Source organism: Notamacropus eugenii, chromosome 4 (assembly GCF_028372415.1).
Source record: "Notamacropus eugenii isolate mMacEug1 chromosome 4, mMacEug1.pri_v2, whole genome shotgun sequence".
NCBI classification, from domain to species: Eukaryota; Metazoa; Chordata; class Mammalia; order Diprotodontia; family Macropodidae; genus Notamacropus; species Notamacropus eugenii.
This window is the reverse complement of record NC_092875.1, coordinates 367,582,570-367,606,438: the sequence shown is the minus strand read 5'-3', so window position 1 is coordinate 367,606,438 and position 23,869 is coordinate 367,582,570. Positions and strand designations below refer to the sequence as shown.

Below are 23,869 nucleotides of genomic sequence, written 5' to 3'. Positions count from 1 at the left end.
CAGAACAGCATAAAGAAATAAAATATATAAGCACATGTAATTCAAAAGGCATTGCAGATGAAGAAAAAGAAGATGAAAGAGGATGATCCCAGATTGAAGACCCTACATTTCATAAGAGCAGTGTAGGGGGTAATAAGGAGGTTGAGTTTTATCTCCACACTTATGGAGGTAAAAGCATAAAAGAAAGTAATTTTGGTTATTGAACTTTTCTAAGTCGGTTTTAGTAATATAAATAACGTAATAAGAAAGTCTCTATTCTCTTATGACAAAAATGAATATTTAACAAAAGAATGGTAGAAGTTAGATTATACAAAGTTCATTGGCTGTGTGACCACAGACAAGTCACTTAACCTCTTCTTATGTTGTTTCCTCCACTGTAAAGTGGGGATAATAGTAGTAACTACTTCAAAGGGTTGTTGTGGGGATCATATGACAATATTTACAAAGCATTTAGCACAGCACCTAGCAACATAATAAGCCCTGTATAAATGTTAACTAGTATTATCATATCTTTATTTTCTTCTGTAGCTTCTGGAATTTTTTTGTACTGCTTATCAGAAGTTAAAAATATAAAAAAATTTTTTGATAAAATTCTTATAATGCTACAGTCAATTTTTGATGAAGGTATGCATGTCAGCTTTTGTATCTGCTTGTCACCAAACAATTGAGTTAATAGCTTCCGTTATTTTTGACATTCAACAAGGCACTGAGAATTCTAGTTCTTTACTTTAGTGGGCTGCGATTTCATGCATCATCAACATTGTTTCTTTAAGTAATGACAAGAGTACTGATGTAGAATTGTGGAGATCTGAACTTAAATCCCAGGTCTGTTACTAACTGGGTGACCTTGGGAAAGTCAATTCATCTATTTGAGCCTCGGTTTTCTTAACTATAACCTAGATGGTTTCTTCCTTCTCTAACATGTTAAGGCTCCCTTCTTTTACCCCTTGATTACTTTTTCCCTCTCTCTTAGTCTACTTCATTCATTTTCTGTGACACTCCCTATGACCTTGAGTACTTCCCAGGTGTGCTACATAATTGTCTACTAGCTACTTCCACCATCTCTGGAACCTTTAATAGGACTAATGCATTCCAGGCTCTGGACCAGGCTCTGGGCTTTTTCCATATCACCACATTGGGAGTTAGTTGTTGATGGCTGAAGGATTGTCTAGACAGTAACCCATATGGAAGTAGAAGAGATGTGGGTGAAAGGGGAAGACAATTATTTGAAGATTTTTGTTCATCTCAAACCTTGAGCCAAATTAAATGTTTACTTCAATGGTGTGATTAATTTGCTTAAAAGAGTCAAATTGTTTGTATGTAATTTTATTCCAACCTACCCAAATAAGCTTGACCATCTAGAAATCAATAATGAAGGATAAGGGAAATGGCTGCAGCTTTTATTGGAGATTTTGATTCTTTTATTTTCCACTGCTACATCTGCTAAAACATAATGTAGTAAAGGAATTTACCACAGCAAGGGTAGCAAACAAAAAAATGTTATAATAACATTTCTGCACGTTGCTCAAGCCTTCTAAAGTTACAATTATGAGTTCATGTAGTGTTAACAACTGGTTTTCATTTTGGTCCATTTTTATGAATTTAAATAGGAATTGATAGAATGAGCACATCTAATAGTGCAAATCAGGGCCATCATTCCAGAATGTACTGTGTTTCTACTTGAAGGTTAGATTTAATTGCTCATATTTACATGGTGGATCAAGAGTTTCAGAGGACTTCACAAATGTTACCCTCTTTGATTATGCATAAAATATAGATTATATTTAATTATATAGGAAAATTTTGGAGTCAGTTAATAATTTACTAATTCAGATTTAGTCAGAATCTTAGATTTAGAGGTAGTATAGGCTTTTGAGGCCAGTGAATCGAACTCCATCGTTTAGCAATTAAAGGAACTGAGGCAGAGACTCATTCCACTAACACTGATTGTAATACCCCTCTAATTTAGCAGTTTATCTTTGAGGGTTGCTATGGTTGAAATAAAGTGTTATATTCTCTCTCTCTCTCTACATATATATATACATACACACACGTACATACATATAGACATACATACACATATGTATATATCCATATATTGCATACGTGGATACATATATACTCTCTATATATACATACAAATTACACACACACACACACACACACACATACACACATAATTTGAGGATCTCCTGAAGGAAGATAGGTTGACATAAGTATATAATATCTACAATAAAGTGATAGAAAGATAGACATAGATATAAAAATAAGGGAAATAGGAAAGGAGAGGAAAGAGGAGATGGTTGATTTACAGAATATCTCTAGACCCTGATCGATAGTTATAGATGCAGACATAAAATTATAGTTACCATTTCTGACCCATGTTTGAAGGTTATCCACCATAAACCATAGTTTGTGCTCAGTATGCATAGTACATGATCATCTTGATCCATAAGAAGCGTCGGATATGAACTTTAGTAGATGTAGCAGAATTTCATAAACCTCTACACAGAGACAAAAGTCAGATTCTGTCTAGGTGTCTTATAGCAACTCTAGCATTTAGAGAGGCCAAGTAAATCATAACGACCTTTAATATGTCACATAAGATACTTCAGCCAGAATGCAGAGCAGTTACTTTCACACTCAAGTAGCTGATGGCATATTTCACTCCAAATGGGAAAAAAAAAAGAAATAGATTTAACACATTTATGCTTAAAATGAATATTTTCCATAGATTGAATATATACTAGATGATCTGATAGATGCAGATAGTGAGAATGTTTTATTTTAATAGCTTTCCATAAATATATTGCTGAAGCCTAGAATTTATTTGCATGGTAGCAACTTTCATTTGCATGAAGAACCATGTTATACATTTTTGAGCTGTTAGGAGAATAGATTAAAATTGGCCAAAGTGAGTTGGCAAAGTCATCATATACATATCAATCAAATATGACAATTTTTAAAAATAAATAACCAAGATCTCATGTTTCCATAAATCCCAAGGTCATGACAGCAGACAGCTTATACATTAAGCACTTGAATCCCCTTTTCCTGCTTACTAGATGTTTTCCTTCATTTGAGAATCTCTGCCATTCAGCTTTCAATTGTAGCCCACTATTTTATTGGTATAGCATGAAGCTCCAAGAATGTCTGAATCTTTTTTCCAAAGGCTCTAACAAAATTAGCCAAACAAGTTGCTTAGATTTCATTTTTATTTTTACCATGAACTCTCCTTTAAACTCTAAAATAACAGCATTTTTTTCTAAAGTGAAACACAACTAAGCATTTAGAATGATTCCTTTGCCACCCAGGGACAAAATCAGTGCACAGAAAAAGAATATTAAAGTAAAGAACATAAAACTTAAACAGTGTAATAGGCATAAGAGAATCACATAAATTAGAATCGCGCAGGTCAGCACTACTTTGGGTGAGTATGATATACTTTATGATCACCAAAAGCCAAGCTTTCAAAATTGACTTAAAATTTGAGTCCAGTAAACTATTTTGATTTTTATAAAGAATCTATATTATCTAATCCAGCATGTTTCAGAGAGGAAGACAACAACCACACAGACTTGGAGTCACAGCCCCTATCCATTTTCCTCCAAATGAAAATAGAAAGACAAAAAGAAGTGCCATTTCTAAGGATGCTAATAAAATCATGGGATCATAGGTTTTGATGTGGAAGGGACCTTAAAAGTTTTCTAGTGCAATCCTTTCATTTTCCAGATGAAAAGGCTGAGACTCAGAAATGGTAAGTGATTGGCTCAAGGATATGCATATTAAGCATCCTTAGAAATGGCACTTCCCCATGACCTTCTATTTTCAACTGGAGGAAAATGGATAGGAAACTACTTCAGGCAGATTTCTTCCAGGAAAGTTATCCCCATCCTATCTTTCACTTTATTGTCTTGTTGCTGCTGTTGCTTTTCTTCATAGTAAGATCTCTTGTCTTAAAATATGATTACAGTATTAGAGTCCCAGCCTATGTAAATCAGACAGAAAGGTTCTTAGCATTATTGAAACTTGCAAATTAAAAAAAAAATCCTATAGCTAAAAGGGGGGAAGTCTTAATTAACCAGTTCAGGGCTTCTTAGAAGGGATGATCTCACGATATTGACTACTTTAGCATATGAAATGATTAGTGTTGTTATTCAATGTCAGTACAAAGTGTACTTTTAATATATAAAATACTTTAAGACAAGCCCATTTGAACACACACACACACACACACACACACACACACACACACACACACACACACTGAAAGAGAGAAAGAGAGAGAGAGAGAGAGAGAGAGAGAGAGAGAGAGAGAGAGAGAGAGAGAGAGAGAGAGAGAGAGAGAGAATAGTCATTCTATTCATTGTGTAACATCCTTATCAAATAACATAAATTCAACTGCCTTAACTTAAACACACAGGGATACACAGGTTAGGCAACAGAGCTCTCACCACTAAAAAAAAAAGGACTCATGACTTACATAATCAGTGAAGAAAAAAGAGTAAGTAGGAGAAACTGAAAAAAAGAAAATTGACTTTTAAAGAGGACATAGGGGAAAATCCCAACACTTGAAAGTGGTCTAAAGTATAATTAGTTGCCACAAGAGGTAATGGATTAACTCTTGCCTGAGATCTTCAAAGTTGGGATGACTGCTTATGTAGAGGAAACCCTTGTTCAAATATAGATTTCTCAAGATAGGTTATGAGTTTCCTTCTGACCCTGAGACTATTTAAGACAGAAGATGAAAGGTAGACATATATCGATTATAAAATGGACTAATTTTAATTTTCCTTCTGATTTCTGTCAGAATAAAACTATTCATTAGAGGCAAATGACAAAGAAAAATGGAGAGGCAAATGATAAAAAAAAAAAAAAATTTAAGCCAGAGTTGCAATGACTTTGTGAGATAACTATCAAGTACGTTTGCTTAACATATATATTCAGTCTAGTAACCAGAAATATTCCCCTTTGTACTTCAAATGTTCAAATAAATTTTAATTTCTAGAACCCTTCAAAATATAATATTTGAGAAGATGGAGAGATCATTAAAATTTAAAATAATTTTGATTATATAAAATTTAAAATTTTTGCACAAACAAAACCAATACAACTAAAATTATAAGGAAAGCTGAAAATGGAAAAGAAAATTGCAACGAGTATTTCTGATAATGGTCTAATTTCTCAAATATACAGAGAACTTAGTCAAATTTATAAAAATACAAAGCATTACCCAATTGATAAATGGTCAAAGGATATACAGTTTTCAGATGAAGAAGTCAAAGCTGTCTATACTCATATGAAAAAATGCTCCAAATCACTATTGATTAGAGAAATGTAAATTAAAAAATTTTGAGGTACAACCTCACACTTACCAGAGTGGTTAATATGACAAAAACGGAAAATGTTGGACGTTGAAGGGTATATGGAAAAACTGGGACACTAATGTACTGTTAGTGGAGTTGTGAATTGATACAACCATTCTAGAGAGCAATTTAGATCTATGCCCAGAGGGCTATAAAACTGTACATACCCTTTGATCTAGTAATTCCATTGCTAGGACTATATTAAAAAGGGGGGGAAAGGATCTATTTGTACGAAAATATTTATAGCAGCTTTTTTTGTGATGGCTAAGAATTGAAAATTGAGGGGATGCCCATCAGTTGGGGAATGGCTAAACAAACTGTGGTGTATGATTGTAACAGAATATTATTATGCTATAAGAAATCATAAACTGGATAATTTCAGAAAAACCTGGAAAGACTTACATTAACTGATGCATAGTGAAGTACACAGAATGAAAAGAACGTTATACACTGTAACAGCAATATTGTTTGATGAAGAACCGTGAATGACCTAGCTATTCTCAGCTACACAATGACCTGAGAAAATCCCAAAGGACTAATGATGAAGCATATTGTCTTCCTCTAGAGAAAGAACTGATATTGATTGAATACAGACTGAAGCATGTTATTCTTCATTTTATTTCACTTTTTTCTTTTATTTGAGTCTTCTTATACAAAATGATTTTATTCAGAAATGCTTTACATAATTGCATATGTATAACTTATATCTGATTGCTTGCTGTGTCAGGGAGGGGGGAGGAGAGGGAGGGAAGGATAGAATTTGGAACTTAAAACTTTAAACAAAAATGTTTAAAAATTGTACTATGCACCCTTCTTCCCAAATTCTTTGTATCCATTAATGGTACCATCATTCTTGCACTCACCCACTTAAAAATGTAGTTAATCTTTGGTTCTTTTCACACATCCAATTAGCTGCCAAAGCTTGACAATTCTACCTCTATCATTTTCCATCTGTCTCCTTTTCATTTATACTGATCAACACCATCCTAGTTCAGGTTCATATCATCATATCTGACCAGAATTTCTTCTTACTTGAACTATCATGATGCCTTCCTAAACACCTTTCTCTCCTCTGGTTTCTTCTCTCTCCAATTCATCCTTCACAGAACTACCAAGGGAACTGTTCTAATGCATAGGTCTTCACTTTCATACTCAAAAAGATTCGAGTCTCCCTGTTTCCTAGTTAATGAAGTACAAATTCTTGTTTTGACATTCAAAGTCTTCACAGATCTGGGTCCAACCTACTGCTTCATTTCAAATAACTGTCTTTCATCCATTCTGTAGTCCAGCTAAAATTGAATACCTACTATTGTCCAGCTCATCTTACTTGCCATCATTAATTTTTGCATGCTATCTCCGATGCCTGAAAAAAGAAACCTTCACCTAGATATATACATGTTTGAACACACACAAATATACACATACCTTTTGAATTTCTTTTCATCTTTAAAGGTCCATATAAAGTGTCATATTCTTTTATACGGGTTACTTATTTGCCATTAGCTAAAAGTGATTCCCTTCTTTCTTAAATTTCTCATGTCTCTTTGCTTGATTTTTCCCATATACTTATGCTCCAACTTGCAATATAGTTTTCTGTGTTCAGGACTCTTCAACTGAGACTATATAATTACATTTCATGTCCAATACATAGTACAATTTCTTGAGTAATCTATTTAAGTATTTAAATGTTTGTTGACTTAAATTGAATTCTTAATTATTGGTATAAGATAGTTGAATATATAACTTATTGATATAAGTTAATGAATGGTATGGTGTGGTTTAGGAAAGTAACTTCTTCTCTCCAGATAGCAATTTCATTTGCCAAATAAAGAGACTAGGCTAAGTGACCTTTAAGGTCCCTTCATTGCTGAAATCCTATGGTTCAGTGGTTCTACTACACACTTACAATGGGTAGGATGTTCCAGTCATCACAAGGGCATTATGTTCACTCATAAACACTCTCTCTCCTGGTTATTCCTTTATTCAACAGTGTCTATGTATGATGACTTTATAGGTTAATGGTACAGTCTGTTCCCCTTGGAATGGAGATCCAGCCCATGATGCTATCCTCCAGAACAGATCCATGTCTTCTAGAATTATCAATTCTACTTGCAACAAGCTATGTGAATACTGTATTCTTAATTCAGACTTATATTAGTAAAATAAACAAAGCAATGAATCCATTAGTAGGTACTTGTGAACATCCAAGTTTTTGAAAACTCAGACATGAATACTTCAAATGCAGAGAAAGACTACAAAATTTGTGCTAATTTTGTGCTAATATTGGTTCATGAGGCATAACTGATCAGGACCAATAATTCTAATAGTTTTGAATAGCCCTAAATGGTGGTCTACTTCTCCATCTATCTGAAGACACATAGATATCTTCTAATGACACTTCTCCATCTATCTATCTGAAGACACAGATAGGCTCTGGTAATATTCACATCCCTTCTAAATAGGGATAAAAGAAGAACAAAGGCCTTCTTAAGGGAATTTAAAGAGAGAGAATGGTCAAATGAACATATCCTTTTAAAAGGCTGAAAGGTCAAATGAACTGAAGAAAAATGAGAAAATCATGAATATTTTCATCATATCTTTCAGAACTTATTTTTTTCTGAAAAAAAAAAACCTAATCAGAATCACCTACTTTATGTTCATAATAATATTGCTAACATTGATATACTGTTTTAAGATTTACAAAGATATGCACATATGTGTATCTATAAACACTCACACACACATTTGAACATCACAATAATTCTATAAGGTAGGTTCTATTATTGTCAAGATTTCCAAAAAAAAATAAGGAAGAGAAAGTATAAGTGATTTGCTCTGGTCTAGTTCCTTACAGAAGAATAGCAAACTTGTGAGGCAAAATTGACCTCAAGTCTTCTGACTCCAAGTCCAGCCCTCCCTTACACTACATCAATCAGCTAGCTATACAGAAATTTATCTGGTGGATATCTATATGGAAGATGGGTGGAAAAATCCTGGGTAGGGAGAAGCAGAAGGAAATCATCAGAGGTGGAAAGCAATGAGAGCAGAGGCAGTTTTGTTTTTGATTTCATTTGCATTTAGTGCTTCCCCCCTAGTTTATAACCTGATATTTCACAAAGAACATGTTATTCTAGTCTGTAAACTAGCTGAGAGGTAAGAATGAACTGAAGGAATCAGAACCAAGGACCAAATACTGGTCTCTCTTATGGAGAAGCAATTTCTTACACTAGCTATTTCACATCACCTACCTATAAAAGAGAATTCCTTACTCTTAAAATGGAAAAGATAATAACGATGAGCTGTTGGTTTTTCTTAAAGAAATATAGTCCAGGAACAGTAAGGCTATATAGCTGATAGAGCACCGACCCTGGAGTGAGGAGGACCTGAGTTCAAATATGGTCTCAGACACTTAATATTGTGTGATCTTCAGCAAATCACTTAACCCCAAAAGTCAAGAAAGAAAGAAAGAAATGAAGGAAAGAAGGAAAGAAAGAAAGAAAGAAGGAAGGATGGAAGGGAGGAAAGAAGGAAGGAAGGAGAAAGAAAAGAAATATAGTTCAACTACCCAAATATCTTCACTGTGGAGACGTTAATGGACTTATCCCTTCCCCTAATTCAACCAGACCCCTTCTATCTGGAGGAAAGAGAAAAGACACCACATTTTTCTCCAGATAAGAAGAGGAGAAAGAAGAAGTGGAAGAGGAAAAGGAGAAGGAAGAAGAGGAAGAAGAGGAAAGAGGAGGAGAAACAATTGTGGCCAAATATTCTTCCTATTATTTCTCCTTACATTAACCCACTAAAGGTTTTATTTTGGAAATAAATTTCAGCCAACAAATTATCAACACATTTCACTTTATTAATAATAAAAAAAACTTATCTAAGAATTGAAATAAATACTACAACTAGATATTATATTATTCAAAACTGACTCTCTCATGAGGCAAACCTTATTTTTCATTTTTGTTTTAGAGCTACTAAGGGTAGCTCCAAGGTTTGAACAGCTCCAATCTATCAGCCTCTGTCAATGACCTGACCTGAAGGCTTTCAATATTTTCTTCTTGGTAAGATTGTCAGATCCCTCCCAGTTAACATGGACCTGGAAGAAAAAGAGTATGCATTTTTCTCCTAAACCTGTGATTTCATTGGTGTAAGGAATTCCTGTAAAGGCTTTTCTTCTCTCAATGCAGATCAGTGCCTGCTGTGCAATTTGGAGTCATGATCCTTTCAGAGGTCGTGACTTGTCCAGGGTCACACATTCAGAAGGTAGCAGAAAAGGATTTGAATCTAGATCCTATTTGTTTTACTGCAGCTTAAATAGTGTTGTGCTATCAGAGAATAAAAATAATGGATGGGCTTTGTTTCACATCACAGCAAAAATGTAAAAAGGGGCAGGGGGAGTTATAATTTACTTTTTCTGAGACAATGTGGTGGAACAAAAGTTTTAAATTCTTTTATTTTTCATATCTTCAGACCCATAACAGATAAAGATCATAGATTTTTGAAGAGCTCAGGGAGGTTATCTAGTGATCTAGTCTAATCTACTTATTTTAGACACTAGAAAACTGAGGCTCAAAGATGTAAAATGAACACATAGGTAGGAAGAAAGAATCTAACACTTTTGCATAATAAATAGGTGGTGCTTTAAAATGTTGCTGGGTTTTTTCTTTTTTGTTTTTAAATCATTGCAGAATCAAGACTAAAAACAGAAATCTCCTACCTTATAGTTCTGAATTCTTTTCATCATACCACACTATGTCTCAACGTATAGATTACATGTTAAACTTTAAAAAAACATTTAAGAAGGAGAGGGAAAAAATTTTTTTTTGCTACTAGTAGTGTGGACACTTAAAGGACTTTTTTTGGGGCGGGGGAGAGGGTGTGTGTGTGTGTGTGTGTAAGTTCAGTCAAATGTTTAGCATTTATAATTAGCATAATAATTTAACTTAGCATAATGATTTAAAAAATTAAACTCATATTTTATAGCTCCTATTATAGAGAAAAGTCACTGTGCATGCTTACAAAAGAGGATAATTATTATTCCTATTTCCCTACCCCTTTAGTTTATCATTATATCTCTGTGAAAAAGGAAGGAACTGATAAAACTGAAAGCAATGTATTCTTACAGCCAAAAACCAGAGTTGCCTCTCAAAGTTCCCATTGGTTCTCTTTAACTAGACCAGCACAAAAAGGGTTTTTCCCTATAAAATGTACACAATGTATCTAAATCTGATCCCAGTAAAATTTCACTTTAGCTGAAGTGAAAATGCAGAGGTAGCATTTACGGATAACAGCTGGAGAACATTAGTTCCCTGTCTCTCCTTTTTTTTTCTCCCTAGGGTTGAAAATTCTGCTGTTCAGACAGGAAGCAGTCATATACCACACACTGTATGATAGGAGAATTCTGGGATACCAGAACAAGTTGCCGAGGATGGGGAGGAGTGAATAGTAGTTTCACTAAAGAACTTGCAGCTCTCATTCTAAGTACCTCCCTCTTACTCACTATATCTCACTGATGGTATTCACATACAGTCTATATACTCTGTCTTCTCCCCTAAACTTTGGTTATGGAAAACTTTAAAATTTACTAATAGCAGGAAGATGCTAGTTCATTTATTTTTCTGCAGTCTTTATAAAAATATATTTATGATATTACAGGGCATAATCTGCATTCACCAAAGTATATTTGCTAACTTCCCCCAACCATTTGCTCTCTAAAAAGTCAATTTTGAAACTCCCTTAAAAAAATAAAGTCTTAAGTGACCCTCCAAGGAGAAAAGAAAGTCATTTCTTCCTAAGTCACTGTTTTACTTATGTGAAAAAGAAAAGAAAAAAAAAAGAAAAGAAAGCGATGTGAGAAAACTTTAAATTTTATGAGTATTTAGAAAATAAAAGCTTTTAATTAGAGGCGTTCCTTAGTATAAATTAAACTGCAATCTTACAAGCCTATTGAGAAGCAAAGAAACACAATAACATAGCCTGAGTGTCGTCCCCCCCCCCACCTCAAACATACGTGCTACAGTGGAAGAGGACAGGATAGACTTCTACCTAATAACATATGTGGTCCTGGTTCCAAGCTTCAGTATGCCTGTAAGTTTGTGTGCACCCAGTCTGAGTTTGTAATAGGCTCTCCTGCAAGAAAGGCGTGATGAGAAACTGACCAGCTTTGCCAGGCCAAGTTTACCAGAGGCAGACCTGAGAGGCCGTTTGAAAGTTTGTAAACATACTCTGCAAACAAAATGAGGAAAGGATGCTTGCTGTTAATCTGTTAATATGACCAATCATCATTTTTAAGGAAAAAGAAAAAAAAACACACATCCATCCTCCATTAAGTACAGGAGGAGTTTTAAGTTTATCCCGATTTGCAAGTTTCCACTTGACAGGCAATATTTCTATCCAGTCTCCATCCCTCCACAACAGATGGTTCGTTGCCAGTCTTGAGTCCTGAGAGAACAGACAAAACATTCACACATTCTTCCTTTCACAGGACTGATAGTTGGTCCTTTTTTTTTTTTTTTAAAGCAATCAGGATAAGAGAAAGGAAACAACGTTCCTTTCAAAACTTCACCACTACAAAAAGAGTTCAGCGCACTGTTCCACACAGACTTAGGAAGTTTTCTCCACTTTCTGAACAACAAACAAAATCCGGCACAATGTCAAGGAATAACGCGTCAATTACTGCCTGGGCCAAGCTGGGCCAAGCATGAGGTTACCAGAGTGTTCAGAAATAGCGTAGAGATAAAAGTCCATAAATTCTAATGACAATTCAGGAAGTGCCTTAAGGAAAACCCGCTGTGACAGCTGTAAAGGTATGAATCATAAAAGAGGGAAAGAATTCCTCTGGGAACCTAGTTGCTCCCCTCCCCCCTGCTTCTTTTTCCCAATTTTTTTTCCTGGTAAAGGGGAAAAGGTAACGTTCCCAAGTCCTTTATGCAGCGAGCCAAATCAAAGAAAAAAAGGGCTGAACTTTCCATCCTGAGAAGGGAAGGGGAGGAAAAGAAGAAGCAGGGAGGGGGAGAGGAGGGAGAGACAGAGGAGGCGGAGTGAGCCTGGATTCCCGTACGGTTAGTAGATGGATTAATCTCACTCACCCTCACTGCCGTACTGTTTGCCATTGTTTGCTCCCATCCTGCAGGCTTCATACTCTCCTTCTCCCCATACACACCATGTCTAACCAGCCAAGACGGGGCTCTTGGGCAACCAGGGGTTGAGGAAAGCGGGCAAGTGAACCCTTCTATCCCGGACGATTACTTTGCCATACTTCAGAACCCCTAAAGAAGGACCATCTCCGGGAGGGCAATGCGCCCCCCTCACCCCTGGCTCTCCAGATGGGCTTGCTCTTTTCCTTCCACCCTTTGCTTTCTTCCCCTCTTTCTTTCAATATATATAATACATATATATCTTTTTGGAAGCAGGGTACCCCGAGGGGCAGCAGCTCCACTTAATAATCCACAAGCCGGGTCAGGCAGCAGTACTAGGGCAATCCGTAGGGGCAGCTTCCAGCATCCCGGGACCAGGCAGGAAAGGGCATCCCCTCCGGGTCCCCATCCGCGCCCTAGGGCTCCAGAGGGCAGAGAGGAGGAACTGCCTGGCTCCTTCGGTCCAAGCGCTCGCGATCCACTTCTTCCTAAGGGAAAGTGCCTCTGCAAGCCACTTGTTGCTGGTTCCCAGAGAGGAGACCCACGGCCCTACGCTGCTCTCCAGTGGCTCAGACTTTTGTTAGCACCAGGCGCCTCCTCTCTTTCTGTGTCAATCACAGCGGGAGCCCCGGCGAGGAGGGTGGCTGGAGGAGGGAGCCGAGCCTGCAGAGGCAGCCTTTTAAAGGAGCCGCGCGCTTTTAGCTCCCTGCCTTGGGCAGAAGCTTGGGCGCACTGGACTCCCTTGGAGGGCCCTGCAATCTCTGGGAGAAGGGATATTTCGACTGATTTTACTTCAGTATTACTTTGTGGTCCTGACTACTTAGTTGTAAAAGAAGCTTTTAGGTGAGCATTTGAATGCACCTATCTATAGGTGGAGAGAGTGAGACTAATGACTCCTCACTTAAATCCAGTTCACTCGCAAGTTACGGATGACCTCACCTTCCTGATGTCTAGGTTCTCTTCAAGAAGGAAGGAAAAACAATAACGTTATATATTTCACCTATGGATGGATCAGTTATCTCCTGGACAGTTATCTTATGGATCAGTTCTCTTGCTTCCCCTGGGCAGGCAGTAGCCACTCTCTGTAACTTGTTCACATGTTCTCCATAAACCTAGAATGCAATTAGATTTAGAACGGAAAGATGCATGATCTCCATAATTCCATCGAATTCCTTGACTTTTCCAACTGAGGCGCATAGAAATAAAATGATGGAAAAATGCAATGGAAAATCCTGGCTCTAGATTTGGAGACCGGTTCAGATACGCTTCTAACACCATTACAGGCTTTTGGTAGGTTTCGTATCCAACCAGGGCCTTCATTTCCTGATTTATAAAATAAGGGAGCTGGTGTAGATAATTTCTGAAGTTTTGTTCAATTAAAAACACTAATCAATAGCACTCAATTCAGATCATCTGATTCTAGACTTGCACTTTTTCCTACACATAGAGGAGGAGTCTCTGGACACAAAGGGATGGTTTGCGGCTGGATCCGAAGTTAGATGACCTGAGCTAAGGGCCTTACAGATTAGTGGTGTTACCTCACATAGCTGCCTCTTACTGCTCTTCCAGAGATAAGAAAGGGGAGGGCTTTCCTCTAGATCACTTAACATTTTTTAAATAAACATTTGTATGCCGATCTTACTCAGTTTGTCATCACTTGACAACCTATTCTGAGAGTTTTCCTGCAGCTCCTCCATTTTTTGAGGGATGGACATTTAAAGAAGAAAAGAAGATTGGAAGATAGAAAAAAGATAGGGAAAATTAGGAGGGACTTACATAAGAGCCAAGGAAGTTCTCCCCCACCCTTCTGAAGTATGTTTCCTGGCTCAGAACTTTCAATAGCTTCCTAGCCAGGAAATGCATTTTTTCCCCCTCCTTACTCAGATTTTTTTTTTCTCCCTAGAAGTCTGCATTATCCTTTGTTTAATGTATGACAACTGATATTTAAAATTAAGGTGCAGTTTCCAGAGCTATAAAACTGCCAGATAGTTCTAACATTAAAAACAAAACAAAACTCCGTCATTGTTGGATTCAAATGTTCCTCAAATGAATCTGAAAAGTTTGGAATATTAAAATACTTATTTGTTGATTCAAGATTATGTATTAAAAATGCATGAAATAACCTCTCAATAGATTTCTTATTTGAGGGTAACCTTACATTGGGAAGCCCATGGTAAATATATTCATTCCAAGTTTCAGATATTTCAGGTGAAGATAGAGTTATATGGATTCCAATAAAGATTCTAAGAAAGCAAAAGGAGAATGTTGTTTTAACAGGGTCTTGGCTATATATATATATATATATATATATATATATATATATATATATATATATATATACACACACACATATATATATAATTTTTTTGACAAAAGCATGTGATATTTGTTTTATTACTTAGGGAATATTTTGCATTTAAATAATACATATTTTTACTGTAGGACCATATGACTTTCTCAGCTCCACAGCTATGATGCTACAATGCGATTTTCCTGTACAGTTTCCTTTAATTGAAATAACATTTTTCATGCATTTTTATTGGTCCTATACTTTTAATCCAATATTTATCATAATTGGTTCTGTCAGTCAAAAGCATTTATTAGCAATCGCCATTGGCTTGGCACTGTGATAAGCACTGGGCATACTAAGATAGGGAAAGGCAGTCACTGACCTCAAGGAGCTCCCATTTGACCACAGAAGATAACATGCAAATAACTAGGTACATACAAGATACAAACAGAGTACACAGAAAGTAATCTCACAAGGGAAGGCACTAGAAGCTGGTGAAGAAGGAGGAGGACTGAGACAAAGACCTCTTTGAGAAGGTGGGATATGAACTGAATTTTGAAAGAAACTGGGGAAAATGAGGCAAAAGTGAGGGGGGCAGGAATCTAGGCATTGCAAATAGCCAGGGCAAAGAATGGAGATGGGAGATGGAATAACGTGCGAGAGGAACAACAAAAAAGGCCATCATGACTTAGATGTACAATGAATTGAGAGGAATAAAGTATAAGACTACAAAAGCTGGAAGGGGCCAAGTTATGAAGAACTTTCAATGCCAAACAGAAGATTTTGTATTTGATCCTGTAGATCATAGGAAGTCACCAGAATTTATTGGGAGGAAGAACAGTCAGAGATCAGACCTCTGATTTAGGAGAATCTCTTGGTGGCTGAATGGAAGATGTATTGGCACTGGGGAAAGATTAGTTAGAAAGCCATTAAGGAGTAGAGGTAAGAGGCGAGGAAAACCTAAATTAGGGTGGTTCTATTACAGTGGGCTATGGATTTGGGGAGCCCTAAAATGCAAGGGCACAGGGTGCAGTTCTGCCTCAAAAGGATTCGATCACTGGAGCCTTCTTTCAGTACAAATTGTTTATTAAAACACCGCTTCTGGTGGGTGAGATTCCTAGTGAGTTTGCACTATTTGTGACATCAATACAAGCAGGCCAGATTTTAAGAATCTGAGCAATTTAATGGGGGAAAGAAAAATATTTTATACAGAAAGACTGTGGGAAGATCTAGATGGGATTAAGAAATGGTAAGTATCCTGGGGTGAGCCAGGCCAGGACGGTTGAGGGAATTAAGAGTTATGGCCACAGAGTCACAGTGAAAGGGCAGTTAAAAGGGTTGTTGATTGGGATGGCCTCAGGTGAACTCCAGGGATCTGGTGTCAGGGGCTTTGGAGTCCAGGTCCCAATGACATGGTCTTTTCATTTTTGGGGTCCAGCATGAATCCCATCCTTATCACTATGGTTATTATAATTTATATGCCCATATATTCTAAGAATAGATCCTACATTGTGAGCCTCTGAGGTGTATCAATGTTCATCTTTTTATCACTTTCAGTTCATAGTACAGTTACTCACTTTATTCATTTATAGTAAAACTCTTGGTAAAATTATTGTGAGGGAAAAGGTGGCTACTAACTAGGGTAGAGTAGGGAAGCCTTTTTAGAAAAAGTGTCATTTGGGTTGTGCTTTAAAGAATGGGTAGGAATTCAGTAGACCAAGACTGGGAAGAAATTTTGGGCACAAAGAAAAGTATAAGCAAAGGTATAGGGTCAGGCAGGAAAAACAAAGTACATTTTTGTGTAACAGAAAATAATCCAGTTAAATAGTAGTAATCATAATAGTAATAATAAATAGTTACTATTTATAAAGTACTTACTCTGTGCCAAGCACTGTGTTAATCACTTTACAATAATTATCTCATTTGATTTTCCTGACAGTCTTGCTATTATTATCTCCATTTTACATATGCGGAAACAGAGGCAAACTGAGGTTAAGGGATTTGCTCATTGTCATATAGCTAGTAAGTATCTGAGGCTGGATTTGAAATCAGGATTTCCTGACTCTGGGTTCCACATTCTACCCATTGTGATTTAAGACTGGATAGCTTGTGGATAGCCTTGAATGTAGACAAAGAAAGGAATTAAGAATTTTACTCAGTAGGCAATAGAGAATCTCTGAAGAAATTTCTTGAGTCCTATAGTGAGAAAAAGAGATCTCTAAGACACACAGTGAGCTGATATTTATTACTACTAGAAGAGAACAATGAAAATGGAAAAAAAAATTAGACTTCACTGTTTTGTCTATTTTGGTTCATTTTACTTTAGATGATTAATCAATTCATAAGAGAATTATAAGAGAATATGCTACCTTTTGTATTTTAATTAGCTTATAACTGACTTTATAGGTCAAAGACAAATTCTTACTTGGGATACAAAATAAAAGTCAGAAGAGAGGAAGAAGTGAGTGAATTTTAGTAAATTCTAGAGATTAATGTTAAGTAATCCAATCTGAATTGAACTATAAAGAAGTATTTATTTGATATTGCCAACTTTCCAAAGACTGTGTAAAGACAATGCTAGCTAGCAGTATATCCAAAATCCTCAGGTGAGGCAACACTATATCCAAAATCCTCAGGTGAGGCAAAACTTTTATTTTGGCCAAGAGAAGCAGTTTTCTTACCTAAATCCCAAATATTTCACTCAAACAGCTATCAAAAAGTAATTGCATTTTTTTTTACCTTTGTACTCTCTCTGTCCACTTTCTAGTGGAACATAAACAACCAAAATGATTAGAAAAGATTGCATCTTAAATATCAAAGAAAATGCAGTTAAGCAGTGCTGGATAATAAAGGAGAGCCTGTAATTAGTTAGATGGTCTAAAATATCTTAAAGTTATGCCACATATTTTAAAATAAATTATTTTCAAATCTCCAGATATTTAAATTTATCTTAATATTCTTCAAATTCCAAGACCTTTATATACACACACATGTATATATACGTGTGTATGTATATGTGTATGTGTGTGTGTGTGTGTATATACATATATATATATTTGCACTTACACACATTTAGCAACCTTCCAATTCCACTGCCCCAACAAAACCATTATACCTTTAAAACTGTCTTCTTTGCAAGTAGGTCAAGAAGGAAGAATGATTTGTTATTTATTTTATTCATTATTTAATAATTATTTATTCCATCAAAATAACTAATCAAGGTACAGATGCCTTTTAATGTTATCATTGGTTACATTGTTTTTGTCATTCACCAAAAAGACTATATATATATATATATATATATATATACATATCATATTATATATGTAGTATATATGCACACATATATGTATATGTTTGTATTTGTGTATGTAAGTATATACACATATATGACATTATATATAGTTTTATTTACTTTGCCAGTGTTCTCAAAGTTCTCTGAATTCCTCATGTTCATTTCAAACATATCTTCCTATTGCAATACATCAAGGATCCATGATTTCATTGGTGTGAGTTTTCCTTCCATCCACGGAGATTTCAATATTTCTGTTACTTAATAGTCTCTCCAAATTGATAGGAATTGTTGGGGGTTACTTTCTGGGGCATAGCCTCTGAGAGTCCAGGGACACCTCCATGACACAATAAATGATTGCAGAAATCTGCTAAAGCTCCAAATATTTAAAAATACATGATGTCAGGGGATATTTTTTTCTTGATTAACTTAGGATAGTGTGAATTCTTATTGATTTTGTACTCATGACTGGGAACTCAAATTGCCTTTCCTTCAGGACCAGGTGAATGTGAGACTGTGTAGTACACAGCTGGTTTAGACCTTTAGTTAACTTAATAGAATAATTCAGGAGAAAACAAAAAATACAGAAAAGAAAACTTTGGTCCCAAATTACTCAAACTGTCTAAATTAATCAAAAGAACCAGTTATTTGTTAAATAACTCCTTCACTTTGTACTGTGCAGACTGTGATTTAAAACAGGAGGGTGAGGAGAGGTAAAATTTTTACTGTTCTTAACTTCTCCCTTAAAATGACTAACCTAGTGGCATTTCAGCTGCTAGGATGAATGTGTCAACACTAATAGCAGTGGAAATAAGTTCCTTTCCAGAACCTGATGAAAAAAATACTGAATTCATAAGTCAACCTGATTTGCAAACAAAACAGGGCCACATTTTTCTCTGAGGGAGGGGCCAGACAAATAAAGTTTAATTTGACCTTGCCCCATTTGGCATTGATGACTGACAGGCTGACAGAAGCTGCCTTAATGAAGCAGTAATCCCACTGAAGCCAGTCATTAGGCCTTTTTCTATCCATCTGGTTTGTTAGCTGCTTAGTGTGTTAAGGAGTAGATCATTAACCATTGGTTTCTCTGGGAATACTGTAGACAAAACAAATCCTAGAATGAAACCCATGTTTGGAATAATTTAAGGTTGGAATCTCTGATAATGACAATTGAAAATTAGCTTATAAAAAAAGGAGGAAAATTGAGCCAAGTTAGTACATGATTGAAATATCTGCTTTTAATTTATTGTAGGTTGCTGTGATTATTTTTTTAGGTATCATGACTTTGGTCTCAAAACTTGGACATTATGCTTAAATGCCAGTTACTTTCACATTTTGGCATGCCATAAATTATATATATTGAGGTGAATTATTGTTAATTTTATAATAAAAGTACATGCTTGGCAGATTATTTTTTTTCTGTGATAAAGTTTAAAATGTACATCTTACAGAGAGAGAAAACTCAATACTCCAAAAAAATGATAAGCTTATTAGTACAAATAAAAAGTAATATCCTTGATAATATATTTTGTTAATGCTAAGCCAGTACTGGAATATAAATGTAAACTATTGATGTGGAATCCTAGATGATAATTTTAATTATATTTGACGTAGATATGGCACTCAAAAGTTTAAAAAAAAACCACTTTTGACATTATCTCATTTGACACTAACATTGTGAAGTAAGTAGTAGAGCTACCTCAATTTACAAATAATAAAAAAAAAAAGCAACTGAGACTCAGAGATTTTAAGCAAATTGCCAATAGTCTCACAGTTAAGTATCAGAAGCAAGATTTCAATCCAGATCTTCATAACTATCAGTCCAATACTTCATCCAGTATGACAGATATAACCATTGTTTGTATCCCTGGAAGATCTAGACAGGGGTGGGGTAGCTTGGGTGTGGCTTTTCACTGAGTCCAAGTTTTATAAAACAAATCCTTTTATTAAAGAGGTTTTTATTCTGTAAAGTTTGGATCCAGTCAAAGGGCCTCACTTGAGAACCTAGAGGGCCACATACAGCCTGGAAGTCTCAGGTATCCCACCACTGATCTAGGAGATTCCAGAATCCAGATGCCCCATGCTATTCCTCAATCTAGGGGAGCTTCTAGGGAGTACTACCTTCTTTTTTTCCCACTTAGAAATGTCAATTAACATTACAAAAAATAGTTTTGGTCAGAAAAATAGTTATGCTACTCTACATCTTGGTTTTAGATAACTTGTAGGGAGTAGGCCCAAGTGTAGACAGGGCTCTCAAGGAATAATAAAGGGACATGGTAACTGGTCAGAAAGAGGGTAACCCTGCAATAGCACTAGATATAGGACCAGATGCTGTTTGGCAGCTCTGTTGCCTATACCTACTTCTGGGTCACAGTTCAAGGGCAGAGAGGCACACTTTCTGTTAAGGAGAAGTGAGAAGTCCTAAGAGACAACATCACTTCCAGACCTAAGGGAGCAGTGACCCTGAGGAGCAGTATCATGTCTGGTCCCAAGGGAACAGTGGTTGTGAGTAGCAGTATCAATTGCAGTTCCAATGGATCAGGGCCCCTTCCTGGCTAAGGACCAGACTAGCAGTGACCACACCTCTCCCCAGAGCACGCCACCTTGGAAGCACTCAAAGCTTCCAAAAACCCAGATGTAACTCTGAAAACAGGGTGACAGAAAAGCCTGAAGCTTGAGAATGTGTCTCTCCTCCCATTCCCCAATGCCAGCAACAGAGACCAAGATTTAGCTTAAAGATTAAAGATTAAGATTTAGCTTAAAGTCCCAAATAAAAAAATAGGGTGGGAAAAGTGAGCAAACAGCAACAAAAAAGACCTGGGCCCCTATGATGACAGGGAAGGTCAAAAATGAAGACAGGGAAGGTCTTCAGAAGAAGATGATGAAGTCAGAACAGGTACAAGCAAAGCCTCAAAGAAAAATGTGAATTTGACACAAATTCAACATGAATCCTTGGAAGAGCTAAAAATCAATTTTCCAAATCAAATAAGAGACATTAGGCAGAAGAGACATTAGGTAAGGAATTAAAAGCTAAGGAAGAAAATTATGAAAAGACAATTTATAGCTTGGTAAAAGAGGCACAAAAATACTGACTAAAATAATGCCTTAAAAAGCAGAATTGGTCAAATGGATATTTAATGAAATAAAGGACTCAATAATTTCTGAAGAAAAAATCGAGAGTTGAATAGAAAATTTGACTGTCAAATAGAAGACGCAACAAGAAAGAGGGATGCTCTGGGAGAAGTGGGAAGGGAGGGGGAAAATGGGGAAAATTATCACATGTAAAAAGAACGTATAAGGAAAAACTTTTATAGGGAGAAATGGTGTGTGTGTGTGTGTGTGTGTGTGTGGCAATTCTTGAACCTCAGTTATATCTAAATTGGTTCCAAAAGGGAATATAACTGTTGACAATATAAACTACTCAGAAGTATACCTAGAAGGCAAACCCAGTGATTATATGAACACAATTATAAAACATAGCCACACAAATACGGATCTAAACTATTGGAAAAATATTAATTGCTCATGGGTTGACTGAGAAATATAATAAAAAAGAATTCTACCTAAGTAAATTTATTTATTCAGTGCCATATCAATCAACTCCACAAACATTATTTTATAGAGCTAAGAAAAAGTAGTAACAAAAGTCATTTGGAAGAACAAAAGGTTGAGAATATCAAGGGAGTCAATGAAAAAAATGTGGAGGAAGGCAGCCTAGCAGTTCCAGATTTCAAACTGTATTACAAAGTAGCAATCATTAAAAAAAAAAAAATCCAGTAATGACTAAGAGATAGGGTGGTAGATCAGTATTACAGGTTAGATACAGAAAACACGGTAGGGAATGCCTATAGTAATCCAGTATTTGATAAACCCAAAGATCCAAGCTCTTGAGGTAAGAACTCAATATTAGATAAAAATACATGAGAAAAACAGCTTGGCAGAAACTAGGCATAGACCAACATCTCACACCATATATCAAGATAAGGTCAAAATAGATAAATGATTTACACTTGACAGGTATAAGTAAATTAGGGAAATATGGAAAAATGTTATCTGTCAGATCTATGAATAAGGGAAGGATTTTTGAACCAAATAAGATATAGAAGAGGTTACATGAAGTAAAGAAGATAGTTTTGATTATATAAAATTTAAAGAGCTTTTCACAAACAAAACAAATGCAGCCAAAATTAGATGGAAAACAGGAAACTGGGAAATTTTTTTTTTTGCATCAAGTTTCTCTGATAAAGGCCTAATTTCTTACTAATATAGAGATCTGAGCCAAATTTATAAAAATAAGAATCATTTCCTAGTTCATAACTGGTCAAGGGACATGAACAGACAGTTTCCAGAAGAAGAAATCAGAACTATCAAAAATCACATGAATGAATGCTCTAAATCACTACTGATTAGACAATTGCAAATTAAAACAACTCTTGAGGTACTACCTCATACTTATCAGATTGACTAACACAACACAAAAGGAAAATGACAAATGCTAGAGGGAATATGGAAAAACTGGAACACTAATGCATTTTTGATGGAGTTGTCAACTTGTCCAACCATTCTGGAGGACAATTTGAAACTATGCCCAAGGGCTATAAAACTATGCATATTCTTTGACCCAGCAATACCACTACTAGGTCTATATCCCAAAGAGATCAAACATAAGGGAGAAGGACACATATGTACAAAAACATTTGAGGCAGCTCTGTTTTGGGGTGGCAAGAATATTGGAAACTGTAGAGAAGCTGATCAATTGGTGAATGACTGGTATTGTATGTAAATGTGGTTATGGTATATAAATATGATGGAATATTATTGTACTATAAGAAATGATGAAGAGGATGGTTTCAGAAAACCTTGGGAAGACCCATATGTACTGATGGAAAATAAAGTGAGCAGAACCAGAACACTGTACATATTAGCAACAATATTGTAAGGATGATCAACTGTGAAAGATTAGCTATTTTCTAATCAAGATGATGATCCAAGGCAATTTCCAAAAACTCATGATGAAAAATGCTATCCACCACCAGAGAGACAGCACTGATAAACACTCAAGGAAGATCAAAGCATACTTCTTTTTACTTTCTTTTAGTTTGTCCTTTCCTTTGAAATATGGCTAAAATGGAAATATGTTTTCATGACTTCAAATGTAGAATTGTTATCAAATTATTTATCTTCTGAAGCAGAGGAAACGGTCAGAATAAGGAAGAGATGTACTCATATGTTTTGTACTCACAATTTTTAAAAAATGATTTTTAAAAATGTTTACATGAAGTTGGGAAATATTTCATGAAATTAAAATAATTTTAAAAATATGAGGTAGGCCAACTAGAGCCAGTTTCAGAGTATTCATACACACTCTGATCCTCTGGTCTCTCAAAATATACTTCATGTGTAAATAATATCTTAGCAAGTTGATGGGGTTTATGCATGCAACAGACCCTCATTAGTTAGGGATAGTAAGTGAAGTCATAATATGATCAACATATTCATTCCTGGAACAAATGACAGAGTTCAGATTATACTTCCAAATCTAGAAAGGGGGAAAAGATATACACAACTGGACAGTATTACAAGTGATAAAGAGATAGCAGGGCAATAAAGTGAGTCACAGCTGGAGCTAGGCATAGATATAGTGGGAGAACGAGGCAAAGGGTAACTACCAATAAGGACAGTTGAACCCCAGCATATGAAATACAGGAAAACATTTGCTTTTCTGCAAAACTGCAAAATGCAGAAATTTCATAATTTTTGACACTTTAGAAAGAAAATTATTAAT

At 35.8% G+C, this 23,869-nt stretch overlaps 1 protein-coding gene across 3 annotated transcripts in view; it reads right to left on the bottom strand.

Annotated features, from left to right (window-relative positions):
- The window catches only part of FBXL7 (F-box and leucine rich repeat protein 7), a 499,606-nt gene that overhangs the window by 464,821 nt on the left and 10,916 nt on the right, over positions 1-23,869 (bottom strand). The window contains exon 1 of one of the 3 annotated variants that reach the window (XM_072605454.1): positions 12,455-13,123. The exons of 1 other annotated variant lie outside the window; for it this stretch is intronic. In XM_072605454.1, coding sequence (XP_072461555.1) covers positions 12,455-12,491 — 37 coding nt within the window. In that variant the 5' untranslated portion in view covers positions 12,492-13,123. One more of the 3 variants, XM_072605455.1, reaches the window with a different exon arrangement.